We start from the raw sequence: 14,235 nt of genomic DNA on the forward strand, positions 1-14,235 counted from the left end.
AATTCCCCATAGTGTTGGGTGGGGTTACTAGGTTATGGGGATAGGGTGGGGGTATGGGCTTGGGTAGGGTGCTCTTTCCATGAGCCAGTGCAGACTCGATGGGCCGAATGGCCTCCTTCTGCACTGTAAATTCTATGAAATTCTATGAATTCTGAATTCTCCCTCTGTACCCGAACAGGCGCCGGAATGTGGTGACGAGGGGATTTTCACAGTAACTTCACTGCACTGTTAATGTTAGCTGCCTTGTGACAACAGAGATTATTATTATTATAAAGGCTTACTTCCAAGATTTCTTTGAGGAACACCCGACCAGTTTGGTGCTGGCCATGTGCTGACTTTCCTGATCTCTTCTGTTTCAGGACTCTACGTCTATAACCAGCATGCAACTGTCCTCAAAAAGAGTAAGTACAACCCCGAAACGAACCTTTATTTTCAGATTCTGGACACTCAATGATTGTCATTCACAGTTTCTCGCAGAATCGATTGGCAAGTGCCATAACGTGATTTAAAAAAAAAAAAATTCATTCATGGGATGTGAGCTTCGCTGGCTCGACCAGCATTTATTTACCATCCCTCATTGTCCTTGAGAAGGTGGGGGTGAGCTGCCTTCTTGAACTGAGTTCCAGCATTGTGGCTGAGCGATAGTGAAGGAACGGCCGATATATTTCCAAGGCAGGATAGCGAGTGACTTAGGGGGGAACCTGCAGGTGGTGCTGTTCTCAGGTATCTGCTGCTCTTGTCCTTCAGGATGGTAGGGGTCGCGGGTTTGGAAAGTGCTGTCAAAATCTGGGATGCGCAAAAGGTCAGGATTTGAAGAGCGTAAATATCTAGGGAAGCTGTCAGGCTGGAGGAGGTTCCAGAGATAGGGGGCGGGGAGGGCCTCCGATGTGGCCTGGCATGCGATCAGGATTCACCGATCGGCGGGCCGGCCTCTGTGGCTGGGGGCCTCCTTTCCCACCCGCCGGCCCCTGTAGCCCTGCGCCATGTTGCGTCGGGGCCGGCACGTTGAAGGAGGCCATTGCACATGCGCGCGTTTGTGCTGGCGCAACTGCGCAAGCGCGGACCCCGCGGTGCCCAGTTGGCGCCAGGATCTGCAGCTGGAGCGGCGTGAACCGCTGCGTGGAGAATCCCGCCCAAGGAATGGGTGGAGCCTATCCGGGAATCAAAAACATGGATAGGAATTTTAAAGCCAGGAAATATATCAGGAAGTATTGGAGGGATGGGTGAAGGGGAATTGGCACAGGGTTTGGGTGCATTTAGGTCTACGGAGAGTGCAGGAGGCTGGTCTGGAGTTTTGAATAACTGAGTCTAGAGGTAAAAGCATGGATGAGGGTTTCATCAGCAATTGAGGTGGGGTCGGAGCAGAGTCTGGCGATGTTATGGAGGTGGAAATACACAGTCTTAGTAACGGAGAGGCTATGTGGTCAGCGACTCAACTCCAAATCAGTCAGGGTGCCAAGATTGAGAATAATCAGGTTCAGCTTCAGAAAGATACAAGGAGTTGGTGGATAGGGAACAGACTTTGGCGTGGGGATTGGAGAAGGTGGCTTAGTCCTATGCAATGTTTAATTGGAGGATATTTCTTCCCATCCAATACTGGAAATCAGACAAGCGGCGTAACAACAGAGAAAGGTTGAGAGGTATTTGTGAGGTGGAGTTGGTATTGCTCATGGACAGGTGGAAACCGACATTTTCGGGCGATGTCACCGAGGGACATCATGTTGATGAGAAATAGGATGGGATCAATGATCAATCTTTGGCACACACTCACGGTGATGCGCGGCAACAGAAAGAGGAGCCATTGCAGGCGATTATCTGACTGCAACTGTGAGATGACGGCGTAGTGGTAGTTCATAGAATTTACAGTGCAGAAGGAGGCCATTCGGCCCATCGAGTCTGCACTGGCTCTTGGAAAGAGCACCCTACCTAAGGTCCACGCCTCCACCTTATCCCCATAACCCAGTAACCCCACCCAACACTAAGGGCAATTTTGGACACTGAGGCCAATTTATCATGGCCAATCCACCTAACCTGCACATCCTTGGACTGTGGGAGGAAACCGGAGCACCCGGAGGAAACCCACGCACACACGGGGAGAATGTGCAGACTCCGCACAGACAGTGACCCAAGCCGGGAATCGAACCTGGGACCCTGGGGCTGTGAAGCAATTGTGCTATCCACAATGCTACCGTGCTGTCTCATAATCCAGAAGCACAGACTCTGGGGAGACTGGTTCAAATCCCACCACAGCAACTGGTGGAATTTACATACCATTAACTAAACATCTGGAATTGAAAGCCCGTCTCTCAGTCATGGTGTCGATGAAATTATCATCGATTATCATATCGTAATGTCTTTAGGGAGGAAATCTGTTGCCCATACCCGGCTAACATTTATGTGTCTCCAGACCATAGCAATGTGGTTGACTCCCTCGATGGTCTTGCCGGCCTGTGAAACAACATAAAAAGATAGGAATTGAATCTTCATTATGTTGGATGGTGACTATGCCTAACAACATGTGCAGCTGTGAAACTAATTGCAGCTTAATATGCATTGTGTTACTGTAGATAAGCTGTAAAGATGAATTACAATGTGGAGAATCCAGAATTTGACAGAACACTAAATTCTGGTTTTAACTGCAAAGTGATTGAGCATGCCCCACAGTTCACGAGTAAATGTGCAGGTAAAGTTAGGTTCATCACAGATTCAGTGCGGTTGGATGAGTTTAAATGTTGGGGCCCAAGAATTATCTTTAACACTCTCTACTGGACAGGAAAATGATTACATCCGGGTTTTCCCATTCCTGTCTGCCATCCATCGACCTCTGATAAAAGGTGTGTGTGTTTTGGGGGCGTCAGGGAAATACAGATGTTGCAATCCGTTGACACTTATTGCCAAAGGTCACACCAACCAAATGGCAATTGAGCAAGGGGTCGGAGGTCATCCAGGGAATATGTTACAAGGTATTCACACTTGCCGGCAATGGAAAAGGTGGCAGTAATGTCGAAGGAAAAACTTTGAGAGTCTCTGAACCAGGGAAGTGTTAAGAATGAGCTGTTCATTTGATTCCAGGATAGGATAACATTTCTACCTGGATACAAGGCCCATGTGAATCACGTTGCCATGAGGAGGGGTTCAGAGGAAGTCTCGGGTTGCAGACTTTCCTAATATATCACGAAAGGTGGCTTGGTCTCCTCGCGGCGAGGAGAAAGAGCAGCTAGAGGCCGAAAATCCTCATTGGTTCACCACGCAGGAATGTGTGTGGAAACTGGCACTCGACTTAAAAAAAAAATTTAGACAGTTTAACATGGCCAATTCACCGATCCTGCACATCTTTTTGGGTTGTGGGGGAATGGCATGGGAGAATGTGCCATCTCCACATGGACAGTGTCCCGGGTTCTTGGCAGGTGCTAACCAATGCGCCGGAAACTGGCATTCAACTTGACAGACCAAATGTATGAGGAATTAAAACGAGGCTGGAAGATTTTCAGAGCTTGCGCTAGAGGGAGAATCTCCAGTAATGCTCTCACTGTGAAAGACAGTTCTGGGGGGGAGACGATACCAATTGTGAATGGGAAAGGACAGAAATAAACTTTTGGGAGTTAAGAACCACTTTGGACCGATTTCGAGAGAACAGAATGTCTACTTAAAGGATAGTATACAAATATACCAGTGAAGTGTGTTTTTTTCGATTGTGCTAAAAATAAGTAATACGAATAAAAATAAGAATAAAAATAACAACTTTTGTGGCTTAAAGTGCAAGTTGCTGGCTAAGATAATGTTCAGTCAGTGGAGTTTTCAGTTTTTTGTGGCAGTAAAAACTTAAAACCAGGGCACAGTGATTAGCACTGCTGCTTCCCAGCGCCGGGTACCCAGGTTCAATTCCAATCTTGGCTTACTGTCTGTATCGGGTTGGCACATTCTCCTCCCTGTCTGCCTGGGTTTCCTCCGGGTGCTCCGGTTTCCTCCCACAGTCCAAAGATGTGCACGTTAGGTGGATTGGCCGCGCTAAATTGCCCCTTCGTGTCCAAGGGCTATGTGGGGTTACAGGGATAGGGCGAGTGAGTGGGCCGAGGAAGGGTGCTCTTTCGGAGGGTTGGTGCAGACCTGATGGGCCAAATGGCCTCCTTCTGCACTGTAGGGATTCTATGAAATCGTGTCATCCTTTCGGTGATTAACGAGAAGTTTCTTTTTAAAATGTTATGGGTCTAAACGAGGATTGTAAAAGGCTCCCCTGACAATCATTTATGTAGCCTGCATGAGATCTTTTCTTTTTTCATTTTTAGAGTGTCCAATTCATTTTTCCGAATTAAGGGGCAATTTAGCGTGGCCAGTGAACCTACCCTGCACATCTTTGGGTTGTGGGGGCGAAACCCACGCAGACATGGGGAGAATGTGCAAACTCCACATTGACCCAGAGCCGGGATCGAACCTTGGACCTTGGCGTCGTGAGGCACTGCATGGGATCTTGACATTTCCCCCTCAGTATTTCTGTGGGACAAGAGACTCGATAGTCGCTGTTGTTGCACTGACTGCAAAATTATTGCAGGGAAAATCTGCTTTTTATTTCCACTGGCAATTCTTCAGAAACATTTTATGATTTATTTTCTGGCTCATTTGTAACTGTAGATAAATCATTCCCATCCCTAATCTTTACAGTTGTTTTTGTTTTTCAACAGCAACAGCTGTATATTGGCTCCGATACAGCAATCTCCCAGCTTCCTTTACAGCACTGTAGTATCTATGGGAAGGCATGTGCTGAGTGCTGCTTGGCCCGAGATCCTTACTGTGCCTGGGACGGCAACACCTGTACCAGGTACCTGGCAAACACCAAAAGGTAAAAATGGAGAGATGGAGGGGTCTGTTTTCATTGTGGGTCATTATCTGTTGTCATAATGGGTCACTGATATGGGTCATTTTCCCCCATCCTAGTGGGTTCACCCAGAAAGATCTTACAGCATCTTCATTACAGCATCCAACGTAAATTATTCCAAGGTATGGTACCTCTGGGACCTCCTGTGACACTGCCTCCAGGCTCGAGCCTCACCTCAAGACTTGACGGGCAAGGAAGATGTGTTCATAATGCGGCCAAAACAGGTTGAATGTCAACCTGCAAATTCCTTCCAAAACACGTGCCAATGGCAGGTGGCAAGAACGATTAAACCTGTGGTGGGAGAGCCGTCACCGAGAGCTCAGGCTGGCAGGTTAGCCCTGCAGGCTGGTGGTGGGCGGGGAGAGAGGTCCCTCTTTAATTTAATCCATCGGACCCCCCTTCCCCGGCAGGTTCCCCCACCCCCAATCGCCTCTGAAAAGCTGAGCCCCCAACACTTAACAAGGTTCTGCTCCATCATGAATGAGCGAGAGGCTAAAATGTGAAATTCTCATCACCTTGGCCCCAATACACCACCATTTCAATAGCGGCAGATATTGGGGTATCCAGGGGTACTGCTTTGGCAATTGTCTTCCCAGGCCAAAAGGGGCAAGAGTGCTTCCTCCGCCTGTAACGTGGGCCCCTCGAAGAAGCCTTCGGCCTCCTCCAGCTCCACTCTCCAGTGGCTTCCGTCTGGAGCTCTCACAATCGTCTGCCCCTGATTGTCGCCTGGAGCTCCCTCACCGGTGCTGACGCCCACCTCACAACGGCTGGGGAGACTAACAGGCAACCCCGGCTGCAGCTTACTGCTCCAAGTGGCCGCTGCTACACATGAGGCCTAGTTGAAGATCTGCAGGACCTCCACCTTTGTGGCCTTGCAGGATTCTTTGGCTGTTTCCACACTCCTACCTCATTAATATCATGATCATTGTCCTTAAATGTACAGCATAGCAAAGGATTGGTCCAGTTCCGACAGTATTTACTCATCAGTCAATACTGAATTTCTAACTAAACTCCTTAATTTCCTCCATTGTTCTATACCCTGGTCCAGTCCAATGATGCACCCGAAAGTTACCCCTTGTGGCAATCAGAAGCAAAACTTCTTCCTGCTTTGAAGTAATGCGCCTTAATAGAGAGTACTCCATCCACACAAATATAGCTTGTCTTGCATTGTCTTGTCTCTCACCTGTCCTCATTCTGAAGGTTGGCTGCGTTATGAACAATCTTTCTCCACTGATTCCTACTCTCCACTGCCCTCACTGCCTGTCCCATGGAGAGGCCAGTCCATGTTCTGATATTATCCCTCCATACCATCTTAGCTCTTCCTTGCGCACTTCTCCGGGTGTCTTGCCTCTTATTGCATACACTCCCCTTCATGTTCATATCATGTATCCAGAGTATGTGAGCTTCCTTGATATCACCAACTTTGTCGTGCACCCAGTCATTTGTCTGTTTGGCCATCAGTGACGCGTGGAATATCCGTCCGAGTCCTTTCCTTTCAAATGCTGTTATTCAAACCTCGTTATTTCTCGACGGTCCTGCTTTCACAGACGTACATTGTCACTGGCCTTTTGGGGACTTACAGAAGATGAATTTTCGTTGTAACCGAGACACTGTGGCTATTCCATACTCTGCTAAGTGAGTTCACGACACCATGACCCTTGTCAAGTCCAGCTCATTTCCTCGGTAGACTGGATCTTGCGTGATGAGAGACCCAAGATAGCAGACCAACATCGCGTGAACATGTATTTTGATGGCATATTACATACAGAAGCACCGAGGGAACAAATGCCCCCAAGAGACCACACAGAGTTTTACATCTTTCAATCCGTATAAATATCCGTTGAATTGATTATGAGTTGACCATGACTATTTGGAAATCATTCACATTGCTGGAATTGTCATGATATGCAGACACACACATAATGATATACAGACAAGCAGCTAATGAACACAGAGAACAAGACATGACCAATAAGTAGGCAGGACACTCAGGGGTGGCATCTGACTATAAAAGACACGAGGCACTCACACTCCGCCTCTTTCCACTGATGAACATCCCGAGAGTCAGTCAAAGGTGCTGTTACAACCTCACACCTCCACCACGTGGCTAAGAGCTAGTCTGGTTCAGTCAGACAGAGTAACCACACTTAAGTTAGCAGAGAGTCAAACTCACAGAGAACTGTGCTAACTGTGCTATTAGTTCAATAAACATGATTGAACTAACTTCAAGTTTTGGAGTATCTTTCTGATCTAAGCTGCATCCAGTTGCAGCCAGTGTTAGACCAGTGTACCTAGCACGACAGAAATGTGTCAGTCTGCCTCTGTTACTCCGCCATGTTTGTGTGTTTAAGCCACACTTCAACGTTTACGGACACAATCTAGGTGCAGTACCGATGGAGTACTCCATTGTTGGTGGTTTGTCCATTTTGTGAGACAGTGAACTAAGATCCTGTGCATCTGTCCCGGTGGTGGAGATGGGCATCGTAGATCCCGCAGTGCTTTCGGAAGAAGTGTAGAAAGTCCTCCTGCTGGCCTGGCCAATGTTCCTACATCAACCTTGACCACCAAATCCACGTTAATTGGGTCACCCATTCAGTTGCTGCTTGTGGGATGTTGCTGTGTGAAAACTGGCTGCCCCCATTTTCCGACTTAACAATCATTGCCCCTCAGAAAGTCATTAATTGTGTGAGGAATTTTGAGGCATTTCTACGAGGCCGGTTAAGTCAGTCTAACATTTGTGTGTCTTCACAGGCGATTTCGGCGTCAGGATGTAAGGAATGGAGATCCTAACACTCTGTGTTCGGGAGGTAAGTTTATATAAATATTGATCCTGCTGTTCTACATTGGGGGGTGTCTCTTGGGGAGGCGGGGGAGAAGTGGTATTGTAACTCGATTAGTAAACCAAAGACCCAGAGTAATGTTCTGGGGGACCCAAGTTCAAATCCTGACACTGCAGATGGTGAAATTTGAATTCAATAAAAATCTGGAATTAAAAGTCTTAATGATGCCCAAGAAACCATTGCCGATTGTCATTAAAAAAACACATCTGGTTCACTAATGTCCTTTAGGGAAGGAAATCTTCCGTCCTTACCTGGTCTGGCCTACATGTGACTCCAGACCTACAGAAAACAAAGAGAAAATGCTGGAAAATCTCAGCAGGTCTGGCAGCATCTGGAGGGAGAGAAAAGAGCTAATGTTTCGAGTCCAGTTGACCCTTTGTCAAAGCTTTAACCAAGGGTCATCGGGATTCGAAACGTTAGCTCTTTTCTCTCCCTACCGATGCTGCCAGGCCTGCTGAGATTTTCCAGCATTTTCTCTTTGGTTTCAGAGTCCAGCATCCGCAGTAATTTGCTTTTATCCAGACCTAATCGCCCATTTAATAAATGCTAGCCCTGTCTGCGACCCCCACATCCCATGAACAAATAAAAAACACAGTAGCATTTGTTTGGGATTTCTCCCTGGCCAATAATTGTCCGTCAATTGATATTGTTAAAACAGGTGTTCTTTGTGGGAGTTTGCTGTGCGCAAATTGGCTGCTATGTGTCCTATGTCACAAGAGTGTGTCTCATTAAGTTGATCTTTTCTCTACACCTTGCTATAACTGTAACGTTATATTCTGCAGTCTCTCCTTCCTTCCCTGTGTACAGTATGCATTGTTCGTACAGCATGCTAGAACCAATACTTTTCACTGTATACTAATACATGTGACAATAATAAATCAAATCAAATCAAATCAAATCATGGCTTTAAAGTGCTTTATAATGTCCTGAGGTTGTGAAAGACACAATATAAATGCAGGTCTTTCTTTTGTATTCAATTCACTCCTACGTGTGTTAAGCTATACCTTCGGGGTGACTGCCACAGTGATAGAATATTATGACAGAGAAAGAAAGAGCCCATTCAGCCCATCGTGACTGACAGCCAAGTCCCTCTGGCCAACGGCCATATGAATAACCATTTGGTCGTTTGGAACTATATTTCACTTCTTCTTCAATTGCCTTCTCTTTCAAAGACTTGGACTGAGAGAGCGTTTGACGGGCAGCACAGCTACCTTGACCCATATGTCTTTGTCTTAAACAGGCAATTTTAACCAGATTGGCCAGACAGGGAACCCCGGGATTGGATGCAATGTCAGTTTTGCACCCTGCCCAATGTTGGACGTACTGGGACTTCAATGATGAATAAAATCGTCTAGAATGCAAACCCATTATTGCTCCCATCAGTTTCACAACAGGGTGCGTTAGGTTAAATTGTGAAGGTTGGCGGGAGCTCACAGTCCGATGCTCACTTGGCATCCATGCATTTGAGGTTTGCAACAAGAGTCAATAATATCATGCTGTGCCTGCCATTTACATAGCTCAGAGCTGCAGCTCTTTTCGTTCAATTCTGAACACCCTGGGTGTGTGTGTGTGGTGAGGGGGGGGGGGGGGGGTTGGCTGGTACGGTTGCGCAATGCTAAACACTGCTGTCTCACAGTGCCAGTGACCTGGGTTCAATGGAGTTTGCGCTTTCTCCCCGTGCCTGCGTGGGTTTCCTCCGGGTGCTCCGGTTTCCTCCCACAGTCCAAAGATGAGCGGATTAGATGGATTGACAGCGCTAAATTGCCCCTTAGGATGTGCAGGTTACGGGGTTACGGGGAAAGGGCGGGGCGGACAGGCGAGTGGACATGGGTAGAGTGCTCTCTCAAAGGGCCGGTGCAGACTCGATGGGCCAAATGGCCTGCTTCTGCACTGTAGGGATTCTATTATTCATGTTCAGGTTAGGTCAGAAAAATGGGTCATGGTGTTCATGTTCCAGACTATGTTTCACTAAATGGCTGTCTTTGCTGCTGTCTATGCTGCGTAAGGGGCAATAGATTGAGTAGAATGGCAGCTTTAACTGAATAACATGGGATTTATCTCCTGGGTTTATAAATAGAAATATAGGATACAAAAGCAAGGAAGTTCTACTACACCTTTGTAAAACTCCAGTTTGGTCCCAGCTGAAATATTGTGCCTAGTTCTAAATGACATTTTTTGAAGGACTTGAAGACTTTGGATAGAATACAAAGAGGTTACCGGGAATGGCTCCATGCGCAGAGAAGGCGAGGGGGAGATCTGATAGAGTTGTTTAAAACCATGAAGGGATTGAGAAAGGGGAACTGAAGAGACATTGGGTGAAATTCAACCAAAACATTTCTAAGTGCCTTCACCCCCCCCACCCTTCATCCCCCCCTTTCATGGACTTGGCCCCCCTCAGCCTCAGAACCTTGGCAGTGGCACCCGGGCTGTGCCCCTGCCAGCCTGAAAGTATCCCGGGCACCCAGCAGTGCCAGGGTGACAGTGCCAAGGTGGTAGGGTGGTAGTGCCAAGATGCCCGTGTGCCAGAGGGAGAACCGGGAGCCATCCCGCCCTGTCCTGACCACCCGGGTGTCTCCAGTGGCCTGGGAAACCCTCGAGGTGCTGTCATGCCTGGTCCATGTTTGTGCGGACCAGTAATAAACGGCACCCGGTCCAGGCCCCACTGGCGAGGTCATTACTTGCAGGCCCGGGGAGAATCCAGCGCAGACATATTCAAATGAGCTCTAAATCGCAATGTCTCGTGAGGTTCAAATGAATCTTGCGAGTGTCACAAATCCCGTGAGAGGCCTCTTGCCGGATTCAACGGCCTCGTCACCTCACCATCGGGCGCGATGAGGCTGTTCAATCGCACCCATTGCTTCCGGTGGCTGAGGGGGCCGATTAGTCACAGAACACAGATTTAAGGTGTTGGGCAAAAGAACCAAAAGCGACGCAAGAAAGAACTTGTCTATATGAGTGGTTTTGATTTGGAAGCCACTGGATGGTGGAAATGGAATCAAAGAGCATCTTTCAAAGGGAATTGGAAAAAAATACTTGGGAGAAAAATTATTGGGATGTGTGGAAATAGCTGGGGACTAACTGGAGTCTTCTTTGCATGTGCTGGCATATACTCGATGGGCCGAATGGCCCTCTCCCATGCTGTCCTGTTTTACGGGTTCCAGATTCCCTTGTGTTGCTGCTCTCACCCCAGACACTGGATTTTTATTTTTGACAGATCGACATCAGCACAAGGTAGCGGAGAAGAAGCTGTACGGAGTGGAGGGCAGCAGCACCTTTCTGGAGTGCATCCCGAAATCCCTGCAAGCACAGGTCACCTGGACATTCCAGAAGCGCTCAGGAGGCCCAAGGGATGAGGTACACACAATTCCCAAGGTTTTAATGGGGATCAGTGAATGGAGAAACATCCTTCACGTTAATAAACAAAAACCAACAAACCCACCCTGCATTCCTACATTTAATAGAAATTCTGTTCTTTTCACGGTATCTCTCTTTGCCGCATGTAGTTCTCTACACCCCGAGAGATTAAAACACACCCTCATTCACTGAACAAACAATAATGCAATCCAGCGGAACTTCAAACATTTTCTGCTCCTTTGCAGTTTTAGCTGTGGCTATCTTGGTGGCAGCTGAGGTTCTGGGTTCCAGTCCCACTCCAGGACTTAAGTACAAAAATCTGGGCTGGCGGTTCAGTGCAGCACTGAGGGAGTGCTGCATTGCCGGAGGTGGTGTCTTTTGGGTGGGCCGCTGAAGGTGGTTGCCCTCACATGTAGATGTAAATAATTCTGTGGTGCTAATTTCTGATAAGAACAATGGAATTATCCCCGATGTCCTGGACAACACTTATCACTCAAGCAACACCACAAAAACAGATTGCCTGCTCATTGTAATTTTGTTGTGGGGGTTTTCTGGGCCATCACAGCCGCTGTGTTTCTACATGATACCATGTGACTGCACTTCGAAAAGTACCTCATTGGCTGTAAAGCACATTTTGTTTTGAAAGATGCTATTATTACGATCCCAGACCAGCCCCCAAATGTGGCTAGGATACTGAACCGTAACCCCGATATTTTAGTTTATTTGTAAGACTGTGCGGAAAGAATGATTCGCTCCAGGAGTGATTGCATGACGAAATAGGGCTTTGGTATTTCTAAAACAAAACTTTATTATAAATACAATATTAAACTTCTAACTGCACACCTGAAAAAAAACAGCTTACAATTGCCCCTTAACACTACTATACAATTTCCCATTAAACAACAAGAAAAGAAACATACAGCTCGCAATCCGGCTGAAAATTCAACCGGGCGCAGAGTAATACTTGGGGTACAGAACATATCCAGGCTCTGGTTAGAACCCTTTCAGACTCTGGCTGAATATCTTCAAGTAGCTGCTTCAACTCGGTTGTGCCAGCCCCCTTCTTGTCTTCAGACAAGACTCCTCTGCTTTTAAAATATTACTTTTTTTTTTTAACAACCCTCCTATTAGGAAAGAAAACTGCATTTACTTGTGGCCTATCAGAGATCAGACCAGATCAGACTTCACTTCCAAAAGCCTTTCTCCAAAAACCCTGGACAGGATTCTCTATTCTGGTAACCGGCTAATGGGGTTTCCCATTGTGGGCACCCCCCTACGCCATCGGGAAATCCGCAGGCGTGAGTGCGCTGCCGGCGAAATGGAGGATCCCGCTGACGGAGAATCCAGCTCTCTGTGTCTCACAGCTTTCTCCAAAACTCTCTGCCTTTCTGGAAAACAATCTGCAGGCGGCAAAGTCACATTAACTCCCCAGAGACCTCCCCAGTGAAACCACAGTCAATTAGCTTAGACTGAAAAACACATTCCTTCATCAATTTCACCTTCTGTTTCCTGGAAGCGAAACAAAATCCTTTTCAAAACTCATTATAACCCCAGGCTTTTAATTCTTAACTTGCCCCAGTATTGAGAAGCCAATACTCCTAAAATCCTCCAATCGTCACACTATATAAATGATTGTCCACACAGTCTTAAGCCAGTTGACCTTCAAGCTGTTCATCGAAAATTCCCTAGTTTTGTTCTATCTCACTTTAGTCCCCAGTGCCATGAGTTTGCCAACTTTCCATTCTTGTGTCTCTCCTGCCCCACTGAATCTTCTCTTTCCTTTTTTTCATTTCTGCTCTCCATTTCACTTCACCTCTCTCTCTCTGTTATTTCTTCTTCACTCTCCCGTTATCTGTTCCTCTTCCTTTCGATGTATTTTACTCTTTCTTTTCCTTTAAATGTCTCTCGCCCATTCTGTACGTCCAGCTGTCTTTATTTCTCTATCTTTTTTAAATTCCTCCTCTATGTCCATTCCTGTCTCCTGCAGTGGTTTCCCCTTGTCCTTGTGTTCCTTTCATTCTCCACTCCTTCATTTTGTTTTTCCACTTCCCAGAACCTTCCGCTTTGCTCATTTGGATCATAGAATCCGTGCAGTGTAGAAGGAGGCCTTTCAGCCCATCGAGTCTGCACCGACCCTCTTAAAGAGCACCCTACCTAGGCTCACTGCCCCACTCTATCCCTGTAACCCCCACTTAGGGGCAATTTAGCATGGTCAATCCACCTAACCTGCACACCTTTGCACGGTGGGAGGAAACCGGAGCACCCGGAGGAAACCCACGCACGCACGGGGAGAATGTGCAACCTCCACACAGTCACCCGAGGTCAGAATCGAACCAGAGTCTCTGGTGCTGTGAGGCAGCAGTGCAAACCACTGAGCCACTGTGCTGCCCATCATTGCTCATTTCTGCCAATAGTACAAATTATTCAGGCAACAGCACCAGATGGTGAAGCCTGAATCCAGCTGATTCAATTCTTCAGAATGGTTTTTTTACAGAATGCATATGTCTGCATCCTGCCCTTTTGCCCAGTGTCCCAGCAGTCTTTCTTTACACGAGCTCTAGGTAATTAAACAATTCCCTTCACCTGTGTGCCATTACAATATAAATAACATACCTTTCCCAACTGCAAGGCTTGGATTGGTATCTCAATTTAAAAATCACTTTTGCTCTTAAATAATTCTGCCACGCACACTGATCGTTAGGTAATTGCTATCCGCCAACGTGAATTTAAAATAAATCGATGGGCGGGATTGTACACCCGCACGGTGGTTTTGCGGTGGTGGAGCTGGTCTGGCATTAGCCGACAGTGAACGGCTGGAAAATCCTACCGATTGTTTGGAAATCGAGTTTAGTAGGGGGTGTGAGTTGCTGCGTTGGGAAATGGGGTCCTCCTGTTCTGACATCATCTGCTTAGCAACCACTTTGGTTTCTCTTGCATTTGATTCCCATTTGTTTTACACTCTGACATCATTGGAACAATGTAACACAAGAAGAAGGCCAATCTGCCCTTTGTATCTGTGCTAGCTCCCTGAGGTTGCCAGCCCTTCCATTGAAGCCACTTAACCTTGCTCTTTCCTCATCACCCTGCAAATTTCAAGTATTTACCCAGTGCCCTTTCCATTTTACTATTGAAACTGCTTCCACTGGCTTCTCAGACAGTGCATCCCAG

The 14,235-nt window shown here is 47.0% G+C and overlaps 1 protein-coding gene across 5 annotated transcripts in view; it reads left to right on the forward strand.

Moving 5' to 3' along the window:
- The window catches only part of sema3b (sema domain, immunoglobulin domain (Ig), short basic domain, secreted, (semaphorin) 3B), a 421,273-nt gene that overhangs the window by 399,806 nt on the left and 7,232 nt on the right, over nucleotides 1-14,235 (forward strand). For all 5 annotated transcript variants that reach the window (XM_072472978.1, XM_072472977.1, XM_072472975.1 and 2 more), the window contains exons 14-17: nucleotides 360-401; nucleotides 4,680-4,837; nucleotides 7,625-7,680; nucleotides 10,928-11,067. In XM_072472978.1, coding sequence (XP_072329079.1) covers nucleotides 360-401; nucleotides 4,680-4,837; nucleotides 7,625-7,680; nucleotides 10,928-11,067 — 396 coding nt within the window. The remainder of the gene's footprint in view (nucleotides 1-359; nucleotides 402-4,679; nucleotides 4,838-7,624; nucleotides 7,681-10,927; nucleotides 11,068-14,235) is intronic.

Source organism: Scyliorhinus torazame, chromosome 13 (genome assembly GCF_047496885.1).
Source record: "Scyliorhinus torazame isolate Kashiwa2021f chromosome 13, sScyTor2.1, whole genome shotgun sequence".
NCBI lineage: Eukaryota > Metazoa > Chordata > Chondrichthyes > Carcharhiniformes > Scyliorhinidae > Scyliorhinus > Scyliorhinus torazame.